The 26,606-nt window shown below is 46.8% G+C and overlaps 1 protein-coding gene across 18 annotated transcripts in view; it reads left to right on the forward strand.

The window, feature by feature from the left end:
- Window positions 1-20,965, forward strand: part of FGFR2 (fibroblast growth factor receptor 2) — a 99,723-nt gene extending 78,758 nt beyond the window's left edge. For 14 of the 18 annotated variants that reach the window (XM_081823357.1, XM_081823360.1, XM_081823371.1 and 11 more), the window contains 8 exons: window positions 2,578-2,699; window positions 4,964-5,074; window positions 6,759-6,949; window positions 13,228-13,350; window positions 13,909-13,979; window positions 15,741-15,878; window positions 17,475-17,580; window positions 20,598-20,965. In XM_081823357.1, the coding sequence (XP_081679483.1) occupies window positions 2,578-2,699; window positions 4,964-5,074; window positions 6,759-6,949; window positions 13,228-13,350; window positions 13,909-13,979; window positions 15,741-15,878; window positions 17,475-17,580; window positions 20,598-20,762 (1,027 nt within the window). In that variant the 3' untranslated portion in view covers window positions 20,763-20,965. Of the gene's footprint in view, window positions 1-2,577; window positions 2,700-4,963; window positions 5,075-6,758; window positions 6,950-13,227; window positions 13,351-13,908; window positions 13,980-15,740; window positions 15,879-17,474; window positions 17,581-20,505 lie in introns of all 18 variants that reach the window. The other 4 variants (XM_081823362.1, XM_081823363.1, XM_081823375.1 and 1 more) reach the window with 1 other exon arrangement.
- The last annotated feature ends 5,641 nt before the right edge of the window (window positions 20,966-26,606 follow it).

Below are 26,606 nucleotides of genomic sequence, written 5' to 3' on the forward strand. Positions count from 1 at the left end.
CTAAACGTAGGACTAAATCTCATTGATAAAGCAGATATGACATTCCAACTTCTGGTTATTAGAACATGACGGTTCTATAGTTCATTTCTTTGGGGGAAATTAGGTATAAAATACAAATTGCCTGAAGAATCTTCAGTCAGCGTTGCTCTTTTTTAAGGGTTGTTAATGTCCTATGGGGCTGCAAAGGTTTGAATATGGTACCTGACATCACATTTCCTGTGGTCCATAATATTTTCTTTACTGGATCATGTGGAAGCGTTCCAATCAGGTGTTGGTTCAGTCAGAGCATGACCACCTGGGCTCTGTTGAAGGCATTACTGGGAGCTCTTTATCTCTTGATTTGGCTTCAGGTCCATGTATTTGGGCTGTCTTGGGCGGGATTTGAATCCTGGCTCAGCTAGCCAGCGGCTGGGCAACGTTGATTCTCTGAACTTCATGTTTATAAAATGATGACCATGGTATAGACCTCGCAAGACCAAGTGCAGTTCTTGGCTCGTGAGTTTCCCCGTCTTGCGTGTCCCTTCATGGAGTGGTAAGCTGGGAGCTCTGAACCACAGACCCCAACAACATGGTGGGGCTAGGCAGAGACTGTGTGAGGCAGATCCTGTGCTTCCAGTCCTCTGTCTTCTGGGCAGAACCAGCACCCAGACCCACCTTCTGAAATAAAGTGTGATGGTCCTTGAAGGCCAGCAGCTCCCTTCGAGGGTACCACTTGTAGTCCCTTGAATCTGAACCTTGGTAGTAGTGGAAGGTGGAAATCACGGACTGTCCGTCTACATCACATCAACTGGAATAAGCTCTTGCCTTGCTTCTGTGTAGCTCCCATTCCCTATTTGTCTTCACATTGTCAGTATCTCCCTGAGATTAGGTCAGAGAGGTGTTTAATTACAATAGAAGAAACTCATCCACAAATGTAGAGGTACCAAGCTAAGCTATTCTAGAGCCTGGGTCTGACGAGCTCTGTTTGGAAAGAGAGGTGGCTTACAGGGCACCGTGATTTTGATCCCACAGCTCTACACTGGCTTTGTTCCCCAAGAGCCAGTTTGGAGATACTAATGTGCATCGTAAGCTGGAACCAAAGCATTGCGCAGGTATCACTCTGTCAGGAGAGTTAATGGAGTGTAGTTGTGCACCGTAGTGGAAAGACCATTCATTCATTCAGGACTTGTTTATTGAACAACAACTGGGAGGCATCAGAGAAAAACACAAAGAATGGTTTCTTTACCTGGAGAGTGTGGAAAGAGAACGGGGTAGTTTCTCCCGAAGCCACCTCGCTCCCTCCTTTGGGTGTACAAGTAGGAGGTCTCCGGCACACATTCTTGTGCGTCTAGGACTGACCTGGGCGGCTGTGATCGCACGTTAAGAAATGACAGCTCTCATGTTCGGGCCCCGTGACGCTGCGGTCAACAGTGGATGTCTGCATGTGCCTGACTGTCCGCTCCCACCCGGGGGGGACCCTCAGTGCGGCAAATGTGAGTGCTAAGCATTTCAGGACGGAGTTGAGCACGGATGTAGGTGGGGCAGATTTCCAGTGAATGAAGGCTATTTAGAAGCAGTTTATTAGATTGGAGGCAGACGTGGCACAAAGAAAGGATTGTTACGCTTGTAGTAACAGGGCAGTAGGACATAAATTAGCCATTTTTCCAATGCAAATGTTTATTTTCTGCCAAGATACTAAATTTAATTTTAGTTCAGGAGAGAAACAGAATGACCTCAGCCAAGCATGTACAGTGCCCTCAGTCTTTGCTTAGCTTTTGTAAACCATTGTGTGCTTACCATAAATACGGTTTATTTACTCATAGGACTGCTAAATACTTTGCTGCGTTATGCTTAAGTGGAAAAAAAAAAAAAAAACACATTCATGAGTATTCCAAAGATTTCTCCATTCTGTCGGCTTCTAGAATGTCCAAAGACAGTATGTGGCTATTAGTAGGACGTGCACCGAGCTTCTGAGCTTAGAAATACAGTTTATCATGTTCACTCTGGGTTTTCTTCATTATTAATTTTGGGTAGTTGAGGATTTCTAAACTGTTAGGCCAAAAAAGATTCCCCTCAATTTCTAGAATTGTCTTTGTCCTTTAGGGAAAAATTAGAGATTCCTTGAAATGCGTTTAAGATTCATATCATGTAACTTGGCCAGGAATGTGACCGTAAAATCCACTGGTATTTGAATAATAGTGATTTTAAAGACATCACTTCACAGAGACCAAAAAATAAGAACAGCTTTAACATTTTTTCTTTGAGACATTCTAAATTACGAATATTCAACTGGCCCGAGATCAAAAGCTCCTCGTTGTTAGCACTTAGGAAAGCTGACCACCTCACTAGCAAGGATACCTTCCACAAAGAAAATAAATCGTGAACACAAATGTGAAACTTAATAGCTGTCCCGCCCGTAATTGACATTCTCTACAACGTCACTAAGAAAATACTCAAGCGTGTGTATACCCCCGGTCTCATTAGTTCCATATGATAAATGCTCCATGCTTTTGCAAGCCGCTGAAAGATTTTTATATTTAGTTCTGGAATTTCCCCTTCACCAGATGCTGTGCACTAATCCCCTATTTACACATTTAGGCTGACGCTGGGCAAACCTCTGGGGGAAGGTTGCTTTGGGCAAGTGGTCATGGCTGAGGCGGTGGGAATTGACAAAGAGAAGCCCAAGGAAGCAGTCACTGTGGCCGTGAAGATGTTGAAAGGTGCGCGGGGAGGGGGACGGGTGGGTGTTGGGGCGGGGGAGTCTTATCAAGAATGTTCCTTTTGTGGCATGTGAACTCTATCATGGCAGGGGGTCAGAGAGCACATAGTTGACCTAGGGGTTGAGAAGTTTTCAGTATAAATCAGCATCCTGGACAGATGATTTATCTTGAGCTGCGTGCACTTACAAGAAAGAAAAGCCAGTTTTGTTAGAAAGGGGTAGCCTCCCAGGTTGTTCTTCGTCAGCTCCTTGTTGATGGCCGCGATTTTTTTATTCCCTCTATATTTGTATGTGCTTAGAAATATCAACTCACCCATAATTGGTTCATTTAGATGAGTCTTGGTATGCTGAATTTGGGATGCAAGCCTCAACTTAACAAATAAAGGAGGGTTGGCCTCTGGGAGGGAGGGAGGAGGCGTGGGGAGAGGAGGACACACCTTCTCTTTTGTAAGAGGAACAAAGCAGAATTGACACTGGTCTGGGAGAAGCCCTTAGAAAGCTAAAAGGGAAGGAGCAGAATCGGTGGTGGGATTGGTGGCCGGGCAGAACCTTCTGGAACATGTGAACAGTTACCCTGGGATGTGAACATCGCCTGGCATTCGTGGGATGACTGCCCAGCCCTGCTTCGTGCCAGTGTCCAAGGAGCTTATAGTACTTCAAACGTCAGCTTCCTCCTCCGTAGTATTCGTGTAGGAGAGGAGATCTAAGGGAATGGTTCCGTTATAAACCCTATCGTAGGGAACTGAGAAAGGACGGAGTTTTTCCCATGTGTCCGGGCAGAGATGCCTGTCTGTTCTTAGATGCTGGTACCGACCCACTGTGGATGCTCCTGGAGTTAGGCTTTTTCTTTTCTTTTGTGGGCTTCATGCAATGGTCGTCCTGTCCCTCTCCGAGTGGAGAGGTAGCAGGGTGGAAATAGTCCAAAAAAAAGAATTTTGTAAAGATGTTGATCTGAATGGCTCCCAAGGAAAGCTTGGGTGTTTTGAGCTCCTCACCTTAGGATTTGATGCGAGGGAGGCGTGTGCCCCACCAACAGAGGTGGCCCTCTGGCTTTTGTCCTGCATGGCCGGGGTCTGCCTGTGTGCCCTTGCCCCCCTGTGCGGCAGGTGTAGGGGGCTGCGTGCCCCAAAACAGCCACCTCAGCAGCCCCTGGCCACGGACCGGGGCAAACGTGGGGAAGGCCCAGGCTTCCAGCCTCTTTTGGCAAGAACTTCTTGTTTGGTTTTTGGAGCTCAGAATTGGAGGTCTGGGCATTTATTTCTCTGGATATACTCAGACTGGCCTTCCCTTTCAGGATGGAGAAGGACATCAGCCCCGGAGCCCTGTGGGGGCCCTGGTGATTTTTATAGCCAGTGAATGGCTCACCGCAGAAGGACAGCCCTCCCTGGGCTCTGTGTGCATCTTACCTTCCAGCCAATTACATTGCTCTTTCGCTTGTGAAGTTAAAAAGCTTTTTGCCACGTGGCTCCTATGCATTTCCTTATTTCATTTTTTTAGTAAATGCAGTTTTCCGTATCGAATTATCTCAAAGGGAGGCACGTGGGGAAGAGTCTTGCCACCTTGCCGAAGCTATGAGCCCATGAATGTGGGACCTAAGCTGTTTTTCTTGAAATTAGAGAGCAGACATTTATAAAACTTTTTTTTTTTTAGGTTGGGAATCACAGCCCCCCCTTGGAGAAGCCCACAGTCGAAGGCATGAACCTTTGCCCACTCAGAATGCATGTGCACACACACACACTTTTGTAAACACTTACGAGGTGTCCCCTGAACCTGTCTGTGACTTCTATAAGGGCTCAGGTTAGCGGCATTTGGTCTGGAGAAAGTCTGTAGTGAATTGAGATGCCCCATCTTCCCCTCCTCTTCCTTTCTGTTGTACTCACGGTTGCTTTCAGGCACCTTGAAGTCTGATACGGTTTTTTGGAGGCACCATAGATCTGTCAGAGGATGGACTTACTTCACGATAAAGTTAAACACCCCCACACTCGTGAGGGTTGCTAGAAAAGAATTGGCCTCAGCATAAGAGACCTATATTCTCGTCCTGACTTTTGACCCCATTGACCCCAAATTAGCTATTTGACACAGATCAGGGCAGTTCCCCGTCTGGGCCTTTGCCCCCTTACCAATAAAATGAGGGAGGTGATTTGGAAAGTTTTCTGGTTCTAAAATTCAATTTCATGCTGTTTCCACTAAGTTTTTGGCAACTAGCAGCGGCTGTCAATGGGTTAGAGAAAACTAAATGGTTTTTAATTTACCTAATGTTTGTAGATGATGCCACAGAGAAGGATCTTTCTGATCTAGTGTCAGAGATGGAGATGATGAAGATGATTGGAAAACACAAAAATATCATAAATCTCCTTGGAGCCTGTACTCAGGATGGTGAGTAGGAGGAAAAAATGCTTTCATCCAAATAATTTACACTTGAATGTTAACATCATTTTAGAAACGGTTGGACTTTTGGATCTTGCTCCTAGGGCACGTCAAGTGCATGTTTAAAGTTCTCTTTAAAATCCCCTTAGGAAGATGTTCCTGGCCATGAACACAAAGGGGACTTTGTGACCGTACTGGGGGATTGGGGAAAGGTAGGCGTTGGGTGGCTTTGGATGGGAGGGCCTTCTAGAGTCCTGCTGTTTTTAGGGCATAACCTGGAGGGTGTTTAGAAAAGACAGTCTCCTTATGTTTTTGTTTTTGTAGTGCTAAGAGGGATTTCTCAAAATAAGACCCTATGGGGGACGCCTGGGTGGCTCAGTCCGTTAAGTATCTGCCTTCGGCTCAGGTCATGATCCCAGGGTCCTGGGATCGAGCCCTGCATCGGGCTCCCTGCTCGGTGGGGAGTCTACTTGTCCCTCTCCCTCTGTTTCTCCTTCTGCTCATGCTCTTTCTCCCTCTCTCTCAAATAAATAAAATCTTAAAGAAAAAAAAAAGACCCTATGTTATGGTTGACAGATCCCTTAAAATGGGGATTACAGAAGCCATGTCTTGCTATGGACAGCAATGGCTGAGCTCCCAAGAATAGTGCAGGGGAGGGAGAGAGTAGAATGAAGGGACATGTTATCTTCCTTGGGGGAGAGGGAGCATTGACTTCTCTCATTGGAGAGCTAACTGACACTTCGGGAATCAGTTTGATGATAATTAATAAACTTGAAGAAGCCTGTCTTTGCCTCAGCCATTTCTCCTTGAGGCCTCTACCAGGAGTCGGGAGACTTTCTGTGAAGGGTGATTGTCAGTAGTTTTGGTCTTGTGGCCTTTAGGGTCTTTGTGGCAACTAGTCATCTTTGCCATCGGAGCGAGAAAGCAGCCACAGACAATACAGAAATGAACGGGCCTGGCTGTGTACCAATGCAGTTTAATTACAAAAACAGGCAGTGGGCAGGATTTGGCCTGCAGGCTGTAGTTTGCCAACCTCTGGTCTATGCCATGGAGAAAGGATTGCACGTGTGTGGAAGGAGACATACACAGGAATGTTCGCCGTGCACAGTTTGTTACAGGCCAAACCTGCAAGCGATGTAAATGCCCATAAGCATAGGCAAATGAGTAAATAAAATGTGGCATGTTTACATGATGGAACATAGGTAGCTGTTAAAAGGAATGATCTAGATTTATTTTTATCAGCCCGACTGGGTTCCAGGACGATAACGTGTAGGGGGAAAATGTTGCAAAGCTGTAGCTTTATTATTCATATATGCGATTACAAATAATAATGTTCATTGATACACATATGTATGTAAAATGGTTAAAATGAACTGGAAAAGGCAAAATTTATAGTAAGCATTGCTCTGCAGGAGGGCACAGGGGAGCCTGGAAGTGACAGGGGAAGGACACTCACTGCATCTCTGTCTATTCCTCTAAGACTTTTGAGGCTGTCTTGACCCAAGTGTCGATGATCATTTTGGGGGAGATGAGAATGTAGGTGTTCTATTTTTGTGTGCACTTTTCTTTATGTTTCAATTTAAAAAAAAAAAGAAAGAAAAAGTAGTGGGTTGTAAGAAACAAAACGTGGCTGAGCTTCCCTGGGGCGGATCTGGGTGCGTCTTCTCAGCGAGCTTGCCCTCTCCATCCACAGGGCCTCTCTACGTCATCGTCGAGTATGCTTCCAAAGGCAACCTCCGCGAGTACCTCCGAGCCCGCAGGCCGCCCGGGATGGAGTACTCCTATGACATTAACCGAGTTCCCGAGGAGCAGATGACCTTCAAGGACTTGGTGTCCTGCACCTACCAACTGGCGAGAGGCATGGAGTACTTGGCTTCCCAGAAAGTGAGTCCTTCACATTCTCCTCAGTTGGGTGGACTCCAGTTAAAAAGATCTGTGAAGAAAACAGGCAATTTGGACGAGCTCATTTGCTAAATCAAGCCCTTGCATGTCTTGTACAACCTGGAAAATATTTATTGCGTTACTCACATGGGGGTTTGGTGAACTCTTTAAAAGCCAGAGAAGCCTGTCGTGACACCGCGGAGATGAGCAGAAAAGCTGTCTCTTCTCCTGGGATTCTGCTCTCGGTAGGGAACAGCTAGGTTAGGGGGTGCTGTGTTTAATTCTGATGAGTTTTGGGGGCTTTGTTTTGGGATGCGTTTTTGGACATAGACTTGGATGTTGTGTTTATGGCTTTAAGCTTGAAAGGGCCTTCAATATTCTACGAATAAAGATCAAGCAAAGTGGTATTTTAGTAACACTGAGTCCTGGGTATCATCTGGGTTTATTTTGTCTCATTTAGCGGGGTGACCCTCTGGCTCGAAGTTGGCCAGGTCCCCTGAGGTGAACCGTCTGCATTCCAAGCATGCCGCTTGCAATGGAACTTTAAACATCTGAGTTATTCTGAAAGCAGTTAGGCAGGTGCCCCGATGTCCTCTGGGGCGTTTCGGATGACCCAAGACACCCTGCCTTAGCTCACACTTCGGGGGCGGGGGGGTTGCAGAACTTCCTCCTTAGGCAGAGGTGGGGTCCGTTCTACTGCGGTGGAGCTTGGTGCCGATCTTTGGGTCCCCAGAGAAGTGAGATTCTCTTGTGGGCGTGGACCCCTTGTCGCGGGGGAGCCCAGGCTCCAGGCTGGGTCATGGCTCTGCCCAGTCGCAGGAGTAAGGGATCCGACCACAGGGCATCAGGGGTGTGGGGGGGGCTGCCGCTCAGCTCCTGCTTCTGTGGCCGTGTTGGAACATGGCCAGAGCTCCCACACATTCTGTTTTTTGGTCTGCTTTTTATTTTCCTTTTTGTTTGGTTTTTATTTTCAAGAGAGGCCAGAGTTGAAGACTTTTTCAGATTCTGTTTTTCCCGTAAAAGCTCTTAACCTGTAGGTTTTAGAAAGCAGTTTTGTGCCTGAGATTGTGTACGTGTGCAGGAATACAGGCCAGCTGAAAAGGTCTCTGACGTGAGGAAATGGATCAGAGCCAGAATGTGGGACATTTGACAAGACATCGCTTCAAAATGTCCACGTCACTAGAGACAAAAACCACTGGGGAGACAGTTCCAGATTAAGGGAGGCTTAAGAGACAGGTGGAAAACCCTGTGTGCATGCGTGACCCTGGACTGGGCCTTGTTCAGGGTTGGGGGGGTGCAGCTTTTATAAAGAACATTTAGGAACAACTGAAACTTGAATCGGGTCTACATTAGATAATATGATTGGATCGATACTAAATCTGGGGGTGGTGATAGCGGTCCTGTGTTAAGGTAGGAGATGTTTGCTCACGTGTTTAGGTGTGAGGTGTGCAATCACTTTTAAATGGTTCAGGCGTACAAAGTATGTGTTTTGGGCTGGAGATTGTGTGTGAAGAGAGAGCCGGCATGACGGGCGATCCCAGCACACACGGACCATCACTGTTCTGTTTCACCTTTGCTGTAGCTTTCCCTAAACCCTAGGGAGCGTGGCCTGCCCCGGGGCTGGGGCAGGGGGAGGGCTGGCCACCCCCCAGGGCCCGGCCCCTCTGTACCCTTCCCCGTGTGGGAGGGGGGAAGTGTTTTTTGGACGCAGCAGGGCTCTGCTGTTAATACAGAAGCAGTAGGAAGGCCGGCTTGGTCATTTTATTAATCCTTCAAGCGAATATTCCGGAGCGCTCCTGACTCTGGTGCTTCGTGCCCCAGGTCAGGCTCCCGTAGCGGGTGGCTGCAATGGACGGAGTCCTTGGACCTCTTGGAGCAGGAACCTCGGGTGACAGCAGGAGAAATCAACAATAAGCGTGGGAATAAAAATAAAGATGGGAAAGGGTGAGAGGTGTGAGAGGCGTGCTGTGCAGGAAACAAATTGTGGGAGGTCAGTGGGGGGTTCAGGGGGAAAGGTGGCTGGTGAGCACCCCGCCGGGGGGACAGTTGTGTGCAGCTTCTGAGGAGGGACACAGGGTGCGGAGAGCAGGGTACGAGATGTGGCTGAGCTCATTTGGGGCCTCGTGGACCCAGGCCAGGCCTCCAGACTGCGCTGTAGGCTGCGCTCTCGGCCTGTGGCAGGCCACCGAGGTGGGGGTAACGGGGTCAGGTTTGTGCCACAAAGCTCACTCGGTCTTGTGCTGCTCAGCAAGCTTGGTGCTGGTGTTTTGGGCTAGGGTTTATTGGCTCCCACAAGGCACTGGATAAGAAGATTGATTTTGGACAGATTTTGCTCTTGGGATAGTTAGTGATTTCCAGCCTGAGAGATCGGATGGTAGCGCAGCTGATCAGGATAAGGAAGACTCTGGGGTGGGAGGTGGTGGGAGAGGGTGGTGGGAAGAGATTCTGGTGCACAGTTCAGGATGCACTTTGACCACGTGTGAGAGCCCTTCAAGGGCCAGTGCGGGGCAGGAAGCTCTGGGGGCCGGGCTGAGACCTTGGGAGCCAGCAAAGGAAGTGCAGTTCCAAGGCATGGGAGGTCATCTAGCCGGGGAGAGGCAGAGAAGAGGGGGAGTAGAAAAAGCTCTCAATTTCTGGAGCTTGGCGCAAAGCACCTGATGGCAGTGGAGGCTGAGGGGACACAGAGAAGCAAGAGGAAAGGCAGGATGTGGTTCACAGAGGCCACAGGACGGGTTTCAGGAAGGCGGAGTGTCATTCTCCTCAGAATGGGAGAGAAGAACGTGCCTTGCACCTGGCTCATGGAGCCCCTGTGGACTCCCCATTGCTCCCCAGCCCCGAGGACTCTGAGATCCTTCCTCTTTTGGAACTGTTCAGAATAGTGAAGAGGGAACTTTGTGAAAGGGGGCAATTCCCATTATTAATCCGTACCAGTTTTTGAGAGCTCAACATCTGCCAGGCACAGGGTGAGTGTTTTACATACAGTATCATCCATAACCTCAGAACACTTCTGAAGTAGGTGCGATTTTAGGATAAGGATGCTGAGGACCGTTGGGAGGTGCCAGGACACCTTTGAGCCAGGTGTGCCTGAGTCATTGTCCTCATTTCCAAGATGGGGACTCCTAGGTCCACAGAGAAAAGTCGCTGGTCCCAGACCTGGCCCTTTGGTTCTCCACTCACCCACCCTGCGCCCCAGCCTCCCCCACCCCGCTCTCAGGTAATCCCTGCCTCACTCTGGATGGTGGGGAGGACCGATAAGATGCCTTGTGTCAGGGCGTTGCTCACAGACACAGAGTGGGCCAAAAGGGACGGAGCTGTATGTCCTTAGGGCCTTGAAGGGTCCCAAAGCCCTTTGTAGAAGATGGCCTGCAGTTGAAGACGTAGAACAGGTTTGAAACTGGCCGTAGATGAGGATCTTAAGAATGGTCCCCTTGAGTGGAGCCTGCTTCCAAAGATGGATGGCTTATTCCTGACAGTGGAGTATGAAGAAGCAGGGCAAGGGCCTGCTCACACTCACGCCGCCGGCGATGAGCTTGCTGGAGGCCCGCTTAAAGAACTGTTGAGTGAGCTCTCTGGCTCATTACTGATGGAATGCAATAATGAATTCGGCTCAGTAAACATTGACTGGGTCAGGCTCTGTGCTCGGTGCTGGGAATATAGAGATGAACACGCAGGGCCTGTCCTTGAGCCGCTTAAATATGTGCGTGCGTGCCCGCATGTGTGCAAGTATTTGTGGGGAACTCGGGGGGGGGGGGCAAGTAAAGAAACACCATGATGTATACAGAACACAGCAAGGTAATATGGGGTATTTGAACCTTATACAAATTATGAAAGCTTTGCTGTTTTTAGTTCAAAGTACACTAATTTTCTTTTTTACCAAATCCCAAAACCAGTTCAGCTTACTCCAAGGTGTTAAACCTGAGTGGGTGTTGTTTTTGTTATTTAAAGCAGGCTCCAGCTTCCCCATGTGTGAAATGGGTGCAACCATACCCATGAGATTGCCATGGGAATTTAATTCTATCGTCTGGGCCATAGGGGTGTTAGTCTTCCTTCCCTTAGTGACCCGTGGATCTCCGCTTACTTAAGAAATGGATACCAAATGGTCTGAGGGCCCTAGTTATGTAAATGGTCAGCTCTGCCCTGGAAAACAGCTCTGATTTCTGCAGATGATGGGAATTTGGCTTGATGTTAATTATTTTCTTTTTCTGGCGTGTTGGTTCCAAGTCTCTTACTGTTCAGCCCAGAGGGTGGGCGTTCGTGTCTGCTAGCATCGTGGGATGTGGGAGGTTGGTGCTCGATCCTGGCTCTTGCCAAGATGATGATGGAGGTCACTGTCGTGGTATCTCTGAGTTGAGCCCTCATGTGTGGTGGGAGCCCAGCGTGTGGGAATCCAGATTCTTCTGACCACACAGCTTGCCAAATGCACAGAGCTCATGTCGGCAGGGAGCACGCCGCCGGGAGAGTTTGGCCGAGGGCTTGGAAGTTCAGTTTGAAGAGGCCTCCAAACTAGGAGCATGGCTCCCGCCCCGGCCGGATCCCCAGGCGGCTTCTGGAAGCTCTCACATTTCCTGCTTCCATTCTGGCACAGGCATACCTACTTGTGGGGTTTTCCTGCTCTCCCTTTCCTGGTCTTCACCCATCCAGGCGGCCACAGAAGCGTCTAAAAACAAGGAATCGTTGGGCGGTGGGCTGGAAAAAGTAGCTCCTAATTTATTCTTCAGAGAGAGTGTGGCTTGCTCCTTTTTATTGGCCGTGTCGTGAAGTCCCTAACTATAGCCAGCCCCATTTCACCCTTGTCAAGTGGCTTGATAAGACTCTCTCCTTCATCCAGTAGTTAACACACGAGGCTGTGTCCAAGCATTTGGTAGAGATATTTGTTCACTTCCTTAGACCTTGCCTTTTCCAAAAATAGGGGCTGATGATTGGGGAATTCTCATTACCATGTATCATGATGAAATCTTGTGACATTGAAGTATAACACTCTACAAAAGTGTATCATTTGTAGAAAGGAAAAATGGGAGTTACAATGACCAGACCTTTCTGAGACCGAAGAGTATCAGAACTATAAATTAGCTGCCCTCTGGTGAGCATGTCTGCATCCCCCCCCACCCACCACCCTTCCCCACCCCCCAGGTATTTTGTGTGGGCCGGTGTCCTCCGGGCCTGGGCCTGGGCCTGGGCCTAGACAGACAGGCGTTGGTCATGATAAAAGCCGGGAAAGGACATGGTCAGTTCTTAGAAACACAACTTGTGGGGAGCGTAGCAGGTGCAGCAGGGCTGAGTTTGGAAGCGCAGAGACCGGTTAGGCAGGCACTGTGGCTCTCCATGGGGCTGGGGGTGGGCAGTGGTGATGTCCTGGGCTAAGTGTGGTTAGTAGTGGGGACACAGCGGGATGGACAAATTACAGAGGCAGGTGGGAGTCAGCGTCCACAGAATTTGGGAGTACTGTGCCGAGAATTCTGGTGTATACTTCTTGGCCTGAGAGAGACCCAAGAGGGTAAGAATTAGGGGAGCAGAGACCTTGAATTTGAGGAGCCAAAGGGATGTCACAGTGGAAATGTCCCATAACCTGTGGAAGATGACAGTGAGGGTCCCAGGAGAGAGGTAGGAATTTGCAAATCCTTTGTGTGTATCTAGGAATAGAAGCCCGGGGGATATGTGGAAATATACAAAATTAATGGGACATTTCTCCTATTTTGAGGGACAGGGGAAGAGAGGAGCTGGATTGAGAGGGTGAGCCAAGAGAAGGGAGGGGATAGAACTCAAGGGGGTGGGGGTGGGGACCGTTTTTTTAAAAAGGAGCATGCAATCAACAGAGTCCAGAGCTGCAGAGGGTAACATTGAAGCATTAGAAGAGCTCACTTGGGTCTGACAAGAGGTTCCTCATATACTTTTGGGAGGGGCAGGGATGGAAACAATGTTTGCGGATGGACCAGGAGGTAAGGAGGAAGTGGTGTTGGAGTTTAACCAGCTCTTCTGAAAGTCTGGCTGTAAAGGGCGGGGGAGTTAAGTGTTGAGATAAAAGATTTTAGAATAATCTAGCACAGATCTCCTGCTAGGAAGGACGCCAGTGTTGTTGGTCATTTGCAGGTAAAAGAGAATTGGCTGCTTGGTGTCTCTTTGCTCTTTGAAATGATTGGGGCCTTGGTTTTTTAGTTACTTTTAATTAGAAAAGAAATACCATTTTTTGACTTAAGATGTACTTTCTGTCTGCATTGTAAGAAGTGAGTATGTTTTCTCTTTATTCTTGAAACATTTTGAAATGAGTTCTTTCTTGATTTCAGTGTATTCATCGGGATTTAGCTGCCAGAAATGTTTTGGTAACAGAAAACAATGTCATGAAAATAGCAGACTTTGGACTGGCCAGGGATATCAACAATATAGACTATTACAAAAAGACCACAAACGTAAGTCTATGGCAGCACTGTGGTGGAAGGGACGGAGGGAGGGATGGTGGTGGCACGGAATGTTCCAGATGAAAGATAGTAGGCATTTATTCCTCTGCCCTTTATCTCTGTTCTTTTGCTGTATTCTTGACAGACTTCTCAATAAGCAAATTTTAGCTGTATTTAAGATACTTTTAGTAAATGTGAAACAGTCTTGTATATAGAATGATCGGCAGCCTCTCTGGTCTTCATCAGGCTCTTTGTCAAGAACTTCCCTAGCCAAGACTAGAGCTTGGGAGTTTCTGGATTAATTTTTGCCTAGAAGGTGGTCAGGGTGTGTCTGTGTTCGAGGGAGATCGAGGATGATGAGAGTCCAAAGAAACGGCATTGTACTCATGTGCCCCAATCTGTGCATCTTACATGTTATGTGTAGGCCCTGCTGGACCTTATTTCTGCTCTCATGACTGACCAGTGAAAATCGTTAGTATCAGCTCTCAAATAGGGCACAGCCTGTCGAGCCAGCAAAAGTAAACTGGTTTTAATCTAGTGGTTTTTACCTTTTCTCCCCCACACTTGCAGGGGCGACTTCCAGTCAAGTGGATGGCCCCAGAAGCCCTTTTTGACCGAGTGTACACCCACCAGAGTGACGTGTAAGTAACTCCCTTCTCTCTGGCTTCGCCATCGGGTTGAGCTGCAAAAATACGGTATTCATCTTTCTTCATTCTTTGGTGTCTGTTGTATTTCACACGTTGATAGAAGGTGCAGGAGCCGGCCTTAGAAAGGACGGATTTTATGGTAGGCTGGTAACCAATGCGCTGTTACTAATCTGCCCAGCTTCAAAGTGCACGGGAGGTGTAACTTCGAACCTCGTCCCGCCAGGGCGGAAGTGCCCCCCCACCCCAACTTACTCACGGATCCACGACTACAAAGCTGCTGTCTCATTTGCCAGGCCATTGGCATGTTCTTTGCTCCCTGAAAGAAGGAATTTTGAAACTTTTCCTACTTGAGGGTGGTTTGTCATACTCCCCCCATCTCAGGTTTGTCCTGAGGGGGACAGGCTGAGTGGGGCAGAGTCTGCTCAGGTGATCTCCACGGGGCCCGCGTGTTCTGTTTATCCTTTGAAAAGGTCTGATCTCGGCCTGGCACCCTTGATGACATGACAGAAGCAGTGAAAACTATATAATATTCCCATTATGATACACTTAAAAATACTAATTTCCAACGCTAAAATTCTAAAATACCAGTTGGAGGGGCAGGCTCCAACTGATATTTTAGAATTTTAGGGTTGGAAATTAGTTTGGAAGAAGTTACCCTGGCGGGAAACCGGGGGGAAGGTACAGAGCATCTCTCTGTACTGTTTTTTTCCAAGTTTCTGTGAGTCTATAATTAGTCCAAAATAAAAAGTTAAAAAAAAAAAACAATCAGTTGAGCCATTTTTATTTACATGACCAGGTGGCTCCCCGGGGCAGGCATGGTGTCGCAGCCGGGCCCCTTTAGCAGTCCTTGAAGGAAGGTGTTACAAGTCCCAGTTTTGTAGGGAGTCAGCTGCCTGCGTTGTGCTCCCACTTTTGCCCTACAGAAAACTGGGGAGAGTTTCATTTCTCACCCCAAACCCGAAGAGAGTCAGGAAGGGTGTGTGTCAAGAGCCTCAGTGATATAGGTAAATGCAGGAGTCTTGGCTCCATTATCCCAGGAACTGTGAGTATCCGGAACGAGGCTCAGAAAGTCCAGCTGTGGGTCTCCGTGAGGTCAGGTACCCATGGTCCCCTGAGAGAGGTTTTCAGTTTCTGTTGTAGGAAACTCGTCTGGGGCACGGGATTCCATCATCCTCATCCCAGCCTGATGCCCACTCCCTTCATGACCCTAGTGAGTCATGAACCTTTTGTGCTCTCAGATGCTCCAACTGGCCACACTGGGCAGCTGTTTACCTTGCAGAATTGGCTTGCAGGCCTCATTCGGTCAACAGCCCATACTGGTGGGTCACAGTCCAGGGGGGTCAGGCACAGAGGCTGTTGGAAGAGCTGGACGGGAGCATGAAGAGCTTTGCAGCTTAGGAGCTGAGATCCTCACGTTGCTAACACTGCATTTAAGGACGAGTAACTTCATTTGAGAGTGTCAGAATGAAAAAGCAACCACCCCAGATCTCTACCAGAAAAAAAGACGGATGGTTTCCCACCCCGACTCTGTTGTCTGTTGATGGAAAATTCCATGGGAACATCCCTCCCGTTGTCCTCATTTGGGGAGGATGCTCCTTCGGGGCAGGGAGGGGCCTGTGGGATGAACTGCCGGAGGGTTCAGGCCATTTGTCTTTGAACATGAGAAGTGAGTGGGCGTGTACTTTATTCACTGGGCATATTTGGGTTTTTGGGATTCAGGTGGGTTGGTAACACTGTTTTCTCTCTTCCTTGCAGGTGGTCCTTCGGGGTGTTAATGTGGGAGATCTTCACGTTAGGGGGCTCACCCTACCCAGGGATTCCAGTGGAGGAACTTTTTAAGCTGCTTAAGGAAGGACACAGGATGGATAAGCCAGCAAACTGCACCAATGAACTGTAAGGACCGTTGTCTCTCCTGATACCCAGCGGACCCACCATGCCATTAACTCTTCTCCCGACTTATTTCGGGTTTCCCAAGGCCCCGGGTTTTCCATACAGGCCCTAAGAAGAATTACTGCTGAAGCTTTCTGGGCTCAATCCCAGGACTGGGGTGGATGGCCACACTGACGGCCATAAGAGAGAGAACATCATCCCGAGGTGTATGGACTGAGCTTTAGATCAGGGCATTAGGCTTCCTGGCTGAGGGCTTCTGACTTTCGAGAGTGAGACGCAGCGATCTCCCTGGGCCACCGTGCTGTGCTTTGCTGTTGTCTCTCCTCAGACGGACGGGGAGAAAGATCTGGCCTTTTCTCATACATAAGCTGGAAAGCCGTGGGCCTGCCCGGCCTTTCCTTACGGCCTTTCCTCACGGCCTTTCCTCACGGCCTTTCCTCACGGCTTCTGCCCCCAGCCCGGCCAGGGGGCATGGGTGAACACTGAAAATTGCTCTTCTAGATTGGCATTGACCACATGTCTTCAGAGCAAACTGGTGTCTGGTTACCTCTGTTTTACCCATAGTTTAGCACAGAGAATTGAGAATGTGTCCAGGTGCCATCCTTAGAATCCCAGATCTGGCTATAAAACCATGAGCTGGTTTCGAGAAAAGCCTACCCCACACTTCAAGTGGAATTATGTTGTGTTTGTGACATGCGTCTTGTGCAGTAGAATCAGTGCTTTGAAAGGGAGTCTCTCTTCCCAACCCCCCCCCCCCGGATTAACTAAGAAGAGTGATTGTCCCGGAGACTGTGGTCTATTGTGTATCATTTCATGGGGATTTTATATCCGTAATCCCATGAGTGCTTTTCACTGTACAGTGGACATCTGATGAATGGCCACATTTTATAGTATATTATATAAAGGTATTTATTGTGCTGCCTGTCATTCCTATTGCTTTTTCTAATATAGAGGGTCTGTCGAAACCCATAATCAAGATAAGGCCTGGGACCCTAGGCCTGTCCAGGAGTTAATCAGGAAGTTAATGTGCAGCCCAGGGATGGCAGATTAATTCATAAAAACCTTACCTTAAAGTTGTGGTTTTCAAACTTCATTTTTTTTTAAACTGAGGAACCTTTGTCCTCTGTAGTCATTAAGATAAAACCCAAAGGGTCAGGGAGAAGAATGTGTAGCTGCTTTGGTCGGGAGCAGGAGTGGGGGGGCGGGGGCGGGGGCGCGGGGTGTGCTGGGGAGAGAGTGGAGACCGGGCTGCTCCTAGAAGGCTTTTCCTTCAGCATGTCAGAGTGCCAGAGAGATGTGCTAGTCTGTGTGTGTCACTCACAGATGCAAGTCAGCAGCGAAGACGTAGAAAAAAGTCTTAATGGCGTAGACACTCTCCTAAAACGTTTGGGGTGAAGTGATGTTTTTGTAGCTCAAAGTGCCTTTCAGAGGACCCAAGCAGTGAATTTTTGGGGAAAGCAAATAACTGCCTTCTAATTTGGAAAGTTCTGGTACATGTTCATAATTTAGGACGTATCTCCCTAGTGCCTGTTCACACTGGCTTATAGCCATGCACCTAGTACTTACAAAATGAATTCACCGGGAAATCCGTTTCCCCAGGTACATGATGATGAGGGACTGTTGGCACGCGGTGCCCTCCCAGAGGCCGACGTTCAAACAGTTGGTAGAAGACTTGGATCGGATTCTCACTCTCACAACCAATGAGGTAAGCACCCTCTTCCAGAAGCCTGTGGTCCTTTCTTGGGAGGCCGGTGCGACTTTTTCAATGCAACCTCCCCCGTCGGAGTCTGTGGTAGAGATTATCATTTTTCCACAGGGGTCAGACAGAGTTAAAGTATGGGCAGTTTTGAGAGTTCTGACTCATGAAACCAGACCGAGGGCCCTACTTGAGGCTGCCCTTCTCTGTGGCCTTTGGGTGGTGGGTCCAGGTTGTGGTATGCTGGACAGTGTGGAGGCGGGAGAAATAGCAGCATTTGGGTTTGCGTGTGAGGAGCTTGGGTTTCTGTGCTGCTTGGATTCAGCTCCTAACGTAGGAGCTGCTGCCGTTCTCTTACTGGTGGGCTTCGCTGGAAGCAGTGAGGTTCTGCTAGTCTAGCTTCACACGCACGGCAGTGTCCACCGTGACCCTGTCTGGAAATGGCCTGGGGTGTGTGGTCTCCATCTGTGTGTATGTGAATGTACACACAGTTTCGTATAATGAGGGACTTGTGATTTTTTTTTAAAGATTTATTTGAGAGAGGAAGAGCGAGAGAGGGAACTGGGGGAGGGGCAGAGGGAGGGAGAGAGAATGAATCTCCAGCAGAGACTCCCTGCTGAGCCCAGAGCCTGACCCGGGGCTCTATCTCAGGACCCTGAGATCATGATCTGAGCCGAAATCAAAGAGTCAGACGCTTAACTGACTGGGCCACCCAGGTGCCCCGGGACTTGTGATTTTTAAGTGAAAGCTTTTACCTTTTGTTAAAATATTTTTCTTTAAAATACTTATAATCTGTACCAACGAAAGAAACACTCCTCTGTCCCTCACTGCGTGATTTCAGTCATGGTAGTGCTCGCTTCCGCATGCAGATAGAGTGGTCTCTGTGGTTGTAGAGAGTGTCTGATCTGAGCAGGAACGATGAGAAACCCATCGAGGTCAGAAGAATCCCACAAAAAATTGTTAATGAATGAATTTGAGATATTTAATGAGGGTGCAGCAAGCAGTCTTCCTTCAAACAGGAAAAAAAAAAACCCTCAAACCCAGTTATCTTAACAACAACAAAAAGAGGTTAAAATTGCTTGAATAAAAATAATACATTTAATGTATTTTTAAATACATTTAATAGTTTCAGAATGATTTTTTTTTTAAATCAAATGTTGTGATATGAAGCCTTAAGCCAGCAACATTATCTTGTGCGTCTAACTGTAGCTGATAAAAGGAGAGATTGCATTTAAATGAATACAGCTGACCTTCAGAAGTTGAAAGGAAAGGAACAGTTCAAGGGGAAAAAAAGCAACTTTCTTCTCCTGCCAAAATTGTTGTTTCTAGTGTAAGTTCCTTTAACCCTAGACTTGGAATCCACTGGTACCCCTCTTTTCCCCCTATCAGATCTGAACATTTATGGATGCATTTAGAAACTGGGAAAGCACTAATGTTCCATTTTACTGGTCCTAAGTCCATGCTCAATGCTCTTTATTTATATATTTATATTTAAAGTGGGTCCATTCATACTGAAATTTACATCTAGCATCCTAAAATAAAAAAGCAGAATGCCATATTGTCTAACGGATATAAAAATCGAAGTTTCTTTCCTTCTGAAAATCATTCCCATATGCTTGAGAAAAATGGTTCCATTTAGGACAAAATTTCATTTTTATCGTTGTAAGCAAAAAGTTCTCTTTTGATGTGGTGGGCGTGTTTGTTTCCAGTTGTGCGGTTAATGCTGATGTTGTTGGAACTGACACATCCCCCATTCTTGGATGGGGACTCTTTCCCTTGCCAAATCTGGTGATGAATTATAGTGTTGTTTTTTTTTTTTTCCAATTTTTTTTTGGGGGGGGGTTCTTTTTAAAATGTAGAGTTCCCAACATTCTTCGGGCTCTTTTCTGAGTGAGACCCAGAAGTTCCTCGGTTTAGAAATCTTGCCAGAGTTTCCGAGCAAGGGTCTGCGAACCTCTTCGGTAAAGGGCCAGATAGTAAACATTTTTTATCTCTGGGAGCCGAACTATTCAGGTTAGCTGTCAAGGCGAGAAAACAGTTACGGACAATATGTCAATGAGTGTGTCTATGTTCTGGGTAAAACTTGATGGACCATAGCATTTAAATTTTGTATGACTTTTATGTCCTTTTGTGTCATTTTAATGCCATGAGATATTACTCTTCTTTTGATCCCCCCCCCCTTGAAAAATGTTAAAACATTTTAGCTCATGTTTCAAAACATGTTTTTGCTCATGGGCCACACAAGACCAGGCAGTGGGCTCTCACCCTGCCATAAGTTGGAGGAAATGTTATCCTGGGTCATCCAGGGGGCTCTCTTCCATAGCAACCCCAACAGAGGCTATAGGGAGCAGAAGAGACCCTTTTGAATTTCAAACTCTTCTTTAACAGTCCATTATGGATTTAACATACACGAGTACATCCGAGCCTTTTCTGAACCTGTTTACATGTTCCACTTGGAGAGCTTCTGAGAGTAATGAATTACATCTGTGAAATTACCCGCTGAATGGAGACAGATTCCCCCTAAATTATCTTAGAGACTGCAATAGTAAAATGTAATTCGTAAAATAAATATTCATGGTCTCAACTATTTTAAGGGGTCCCCGGAATCCATAACACATTACGTGTTTTTCATTTTGTGGGGGCTCGGGTTTGAACCGTGTGCTCCCCCTCGAGGAGGCGTGTAGCAAGCCGCTTGTTGGGGTCTGTGTGAGTGGACTGGAGTGCTCAGCATTTTCCCATTCCCTCCTTGCCTCTTGTTTGTTCATGATGGATTGTAAGAGAAGGGTTAAGGGCAGCCTAGAGTCAATAAAGGGGGGGTTGTCTAGAGGAGATCTTTATGGGAGCGGGGGGTGCTAGGTCTCTGAATCTTCAACTCCGATACAGCGTCTCGAGAGCCTGCATTTGAAATAAAGGTCTTCTCTTCCCTTCTTTCAGGAATACTTGGACCTCAGTCAACCTCTCGAACCGTATTCACCTTGTTATCCTGACCCGAGATGAAATAAAACGTCTCTCTTCCCTTCTTTCAGGAATACTTGGACCTCAGTCAGCCTCTCGAACAGTATTCACCTAGTTATCCTGACACAAGGAGTTCTTGTTCTTCAGGAGACGATTCTGTTTTCTCTCCGGACCCCATGCCTTACGAACCCTGCCTTCCTCAGTATCCACATGTAAACGGCAGTGTTAAAACATGAATGAGCTTGTCCTTCTGTCCCCACACAGGACAGCACCAGGAACCTAGCCACACGAGCAGGGAGGCCATGCCTCCAGGAGCTTGTTGGCTCCGCTTGTATATATGGATCAGAGGAGTAAATAATTGGAAAAGTAATCAGCACACGTGTAAAGAATTTATACAGTTGGAAACTTGTAATCTTCACCTGGAGAAGAAGAATGTTTCTGGGGCCATGGACTGCCATGGGCCACCACGCGCCCATGACCCACTGTGGGTACTGGCTGTGGACCAGCTGGACTTGAGGCAAACTTAGGTTCTGCCTTCCTTGTGAATTTTGTAATAATTGGAGAAAATATATGTCAGCACACACAGAGCACAATTGCAGTATATAGGTGCTGAATGTATGTAAATATATTCAAATTATGTATAAATATATATTATATATTTACAAGGAATTATTTTTTGTATTGATTTTAAATGGATGTCCCAATGCACCTAGAAAATTGGTCTCTCTTTTTGTAATAGCTATTTGCTAAATGCTGTTCTTACACAGAATTTCTTAATTTTCACCGAGCAGAGGTGGAAGAATACTTTTGCTTTCAGGGAAAATGGTATAACATTAATTTATTAATGAATTGGTAATATACAAAACAATTAATCATTTATAGTTTTGTGTTTTTTTTGTTTTTGTTTTGTAATTTAAGTGGCATTTCTTTGCAGGCAGCGCATCGGACTAGTCAATCTATTGCTTGGACTTTACTAGTTATCAGATTCTTTGAAAAGAGAAATATTTACAGAACATGACTAATTTGGGGAAAATGAAGTTTTGATTTATTTGTTTAAGCTCTGCTGTCAGATGGTTGTTCTTACACCACAAAAATGCCAGTAGGAAACAAACCCATTAATAAGAGAGTATTTTGTTTCGCTGTGCAGTTCTGTCATTGGGCCCGTGGAACATTTAACTGGACTTCCCAAGACAAATGGAACCAGCGTTCTCTTAAAAAGATGCCTTAATCCATTCCTTGAGGATGGACCTTAGTTGAGATGATAGCCGACTGTCCTCCTCCCCGGCAACTGGCCTTCTGCCCTGAGTTGCACGTTAATCAGATTAGCCTGTATTCTCTTCAATGGATTTTGATAATGGCTTCCAGATTCATTGGCGTTAGAGAAGGCTTTTAGAATTGAAACACTGAGTTGTTCTGCTGATAGTCTTTGGAGACACTTCCATCTTTTTAAGGGATTGCTTCTGTCTAATTCTGGCAGGACCTCACCAAAAGATTGGGCCTCATACCAGCGTCATCACAATGTTGCCATGTTTCGCTTTCTATATGAAAGTACTGTGTCTTGCTTTGGAAACACCTACTCACTTTGTTATAGCCATGCAACATGAATGCAGATTACACTGATTCTACTTGTTACAAATTGGAGAAAGTATTTAATAAATCCTGTTAATTTTTATACTGACAATAAAAAATGTTTCTACAGATATTAATGTTAACAAGACAAAATAAATGTCACGCAGCTTATTTTTTTAAGACTCGTGTCTCACCAAATGGTTTCCTGTGCTTGGAGGTGTTGACTCAGTGCCGTTTGGTGTGATGGCATGAAAGGCAGGGCTGGGAAGGTTCATTGTTGGCTACAAACTGGTGCCTTGCCACAGGGATTGGCCGGGACCAGCAGTACCTGGGACAGGTGGATCCAGTGGGAAATCAGGGGAGGTGGGTTTCCGCTCTGGCTGTGTTGCTTCCTGGGACCTCGAAGGTGTCGTCGTATCTTTCTGGGTTTTATTTTTTTTTATTTTTAAAGATTTTGTTTATTTATTTGACAGAGAGAGACAGAGTGAGAGAGGGAACACAAGCAGGGGGAGGGGAGAGGGAGAAGCAGGCTTCCCGCCGAGCAGGGAGCCCGATGCAGGGCTCCATCCCAGGACCCTGGGATCACGACCTGAGCCGAAGGCAGACGCTTAACGACTGAGCCACCCAGGTGCCCCTCTTTCTGGGTTTTAACTTTTGGAAAAGCAAATGAGGGATGGCATGGGCAAAGCTTTGCAAACAGGGAGGTGTCCTGCGGATGGCAGGTGCTATGAGTGGAGAGGTTCAGATGATCTGGCTACTGGGAAGGGATCTTGAGGCCTTGTAGGCTGGCTTCCTCCTGATGTACAGGGAGTAGAACTGGCTTCAACATTTCAGAAAGAGAGCTTGAACAAATCTTAAAATAATTTGACCTATTTCCAGGCCACCAAGAATCTGAAGAGGGAAATGGTGTTTTGTCTGCTAACAATGTGAATTTATGATTCAAGGCCCCATCGTATCTGCTTGCCAGCCTCCATATCAGGAAAGGGAGACCGAAATAGCCCGAATTCGTCCAAACTTCAGCCATGCTCTCAGAACCATATGGTTACAAAGTGCCACATTGAGGCTCTTCACTGGGTTGGAGGCCATTAGTAGCGGAACGAGGGTCTGGCCAGCCATCTGGAGGGTAACCCGTTGTCCTGGGAAAATAACTGGTGTGCATTTTATGCTTGTGAGACTGAGGGAGCAGCTTTCTAGGAGACCATGTAGATTAGAATACCGTACTGGCTGTTGGCCGTTTTGGTTTTTGAATTATTTTGAAAAGATTGGACATCCAGAGGAAGAAGTCAGTAAGGTGCATGAGAAGAATGAGAAACACTTCTTTTTTGAGCTCTGCCCCCCCAAATAAATAGATGGAAGCAGGGTGGGATAGGATCCTGGAGCTTATGGTTCCCCTCCCTGCCCCCCCCCGCCCCGCCCCACCACCAGACCTAAGGAAATTAGTTGAACCACAGTGTGATTGGCACCGTGATGTGAGATCATTTACAAAGAACCAAAAATCTCCGGCATCTCCCTGAGAAGTGGGTAGTGCCTGGCTCTTCCGTCTCCAGCTGGGAAGGGTGGTAGTCAAGAGGCTGGGGATGGGCTCGGGCAGAAAGTTAACTGGTGATGGGCTCGGGCAGGCTGGGGAGGATGGAGGAGCAGGACAGAAATGGGGCCTTCCAGAGAGTTCTGTGGATTCCTTTGGGACTGGGTTTACCTTCTCTACTGCTCAGCCTCTCAATCCCTCTTGACCTCAGGAAGCTTCCCTCCCTCGAAAGTTCCTTGATCCCACACACAGGGAAGTAAAACGCAGTTACAGTCAAACCTCTGGTAGACTTGAACGGCCACGGATTGAGGACCCCACCACCGATCCGGAAACAAGAACTTGGTCTGCGTGCGAGCTTGTACTGTAGTTGAGGCTCCAGAAAGGTGGAGAACAGAGGTCTCCGCTATTACAATAGGTCAGGAACTGGAGGTTCCTGAGGGTCACATGGCTGGGAATGGTCTAATGCAGCCTTATGCAGTAGAGGATGGTGGGTTGAGACAGATTTGGACTGGTTCATTTCTTAAAGCTGGGTGATGTTGGGCAAGTCAGAGATTCTATCTGGACAGTCCTTTCCTCAACTGCAAAACTAGTTATCACCAGCCTCCTGGTCTTAACAGTGAGGACTACCTATAGGAGCTTAGCTCAGCTCTGGCATACCATACTCAATAGTGTTCTAAGAATTAGTTTTTGTACATTTGTGATTTTTTTTTTTTTTTAGTATATTCACGAGGTTATGCGACCATCGCCACCATCTAATTCCAGAACATTTTCATTACTCCAAGAGGAAGCCCTGTACCAATTAGCAATCACTTCCCACTTTCCTTTTCCCTTCGAGCCCTGAAACCATCACTCTGCTTCCTGTCTAATGGAATGGTACAATATATGGTCTTCTGTGTTCGGCCATTCTTTCACTTAGCCTAATGTATTCAGGACTCACCCATTTTATAGTATTTCTTAGTACTTCATTCCCATTTTTTTAAAAAAGATTCATTTATTAGAGAGAGAGAGAGGACGAGTGGGGTGGTGGGGGCAGAGGGAAAGGGAGAAGCAGGCTCCCCACTGAACTGGGAGCCCGATGCGGGGCTCGATCCCAGGATCCCCAGATCATGACCTGAGCCAAAGGCAGACGCTTAACCGACTGAGCCACCCAGGTGCTCACTTCATTCCTCTGTTGCCAAATTATATTCTGTTGTGTGAAAATAGACACATTTAGTTTTTCTGTTCATTGGTTGATGGACATATGGATCTCCACTTTGTGGCTATTAGGAATAGTGCTGCTATGCACACTCTTGGACAAGTTTTTGTGTGGACGTATGTTTTCACTTCTTTTGGGTCCACGCCTGGCAGAGGAATTGCTGGGACATGTGATAACTGTGTTTAACCTTTTGAGGAGCTGCCACATTGTTTCCAAAGTGGTTGCACTGTTGTACATTCTCACTAGCAATGTAGGAGCGTTCCAATTTCTACATATCCTTGCCAACATTTGTTATTGTCGGTATTTTTTATTATAGCCATCCTAGTAGGTGTGAAGTGTCTTCCTAAGAATTTAATAGCTGAAGAGATACCACTCCGATCATGAATCAAAGATACAGAATACCTTACTGGGTTTTCTAGAACAAAACACTTAGCTTCAAATAATTGGCCAGCTTTTGCACTTAGAAAATGGCCAAGATAGCTGAGGAGGCTTCGGTGGAGCCTCATGGAGTGGAGGGGCTGAGATTGATCATTTCCTCTTGGCCGAGAAAGGAAGGAAGCACTGACATGTGATGCAAAGGAATAGACATGCTTTCTGGCTGGAATCCTTGAGTATATCTCTGTCCCGTGTCCCCAGTTTTATGAAGTCTGGTGAGCTTGAGCAATTCATTGGGACTGATTAATGCACCATTACTTACGTATGCACATTGGAGCCCTCCTTATCCAGCCTGCGTTTTGATGTTACTTATTTTTTTATGTTTTTAAAGATGAAAGCCAAGTCTATCTTCTCTCACATTTCATCCCCTGGAAGCCTTGAAATGACTTGGCGGGGCACAGACTGCAGAAGCCTTCCACGGCTTAAGCGACATTCTGGAAGGGGCCCCTCTTGTGTCCTTTCTCCCTCAGGGTTCCGGGGGTTTTGATGAGCTGTTCAAAATCGCCTCTAAGTCTTGGCTCAGAGGTCACACCAGGTACTGTAGAAAGAAGACAGTGGCTATGAGAACGATCAGTGTTGACCACCTTGCCATTATCTAGGGACGCTGGAAATAAAAGGCTGTGGATTTCTTCTAATTTGCAAAGCTGAATCCTAGAGTATGTAGCAGCTGAGTGACAGAATTGGGCTTAAAATACATATGCAGGTAAGTGATCTTTCCTCCTATGGCTCAGAACACTGCCTCCTTCTGGGCCCTGTCTTTTTAGTTTCTTTCTCTCTTCTAATTCCTTAGTTGAGGGCACTTAACCAAACCTTGCCTGAATCCCTTTCAAGTCAAAGTCCGCAGCACCATGTGTTTGGAAAGGGACAGAGAACGCTTATGGATTTGTAAATTAAGAATAGAGGAGGAAACGTGTTCTTATTCTGTAAATGGATGACAAATGATGTCTTTCTCAAATGATTGTTGAATCAAATGAGATTTTACCTGGGAAACACTGAACACAGTGCCTGCTACATAGCCCTCAAATATTAACAGCTGTTTATTTTTTTTAAAGATTTAATTTATTAGGGAGAGAGAGAATCTCAAGCAAGACTCCCCACTGAGCATGGAGCCCGACATGGGGCTCCATCCCACAACCCTGAGATCATGACCTGAGCTAAAACCAAGAGTCAGACGCTTAACTGACTGAGCCACCCAGGCGCACCTTAGTAGTTGTCTCTATCATTTTTTTTTATAGATGTAAACATACACATAGATATAGATCTAAAGACAGAAACTAAATATGTTTATTTTTATTTTTTTAAACTATTTTATTTATTTGACAGAGCGAGAGAGGGAACACAAGCAGGGGGAGTGGA

Source organism: Leptonychotes weddellii, chromosome 6 (genome assembly GCF_054177405.1).
Source record: "Leptonychotes weddellii isolate Sample4059 chromosome 6, ASM5417740v2, whole genome shotgun sequence".
Lineage (NCBI taxonomy): Eukaryota > Metazoa > Chordata > Mammalia > Carnivora > Phocidae > Leptonychotes > Leptonychotes weddellii.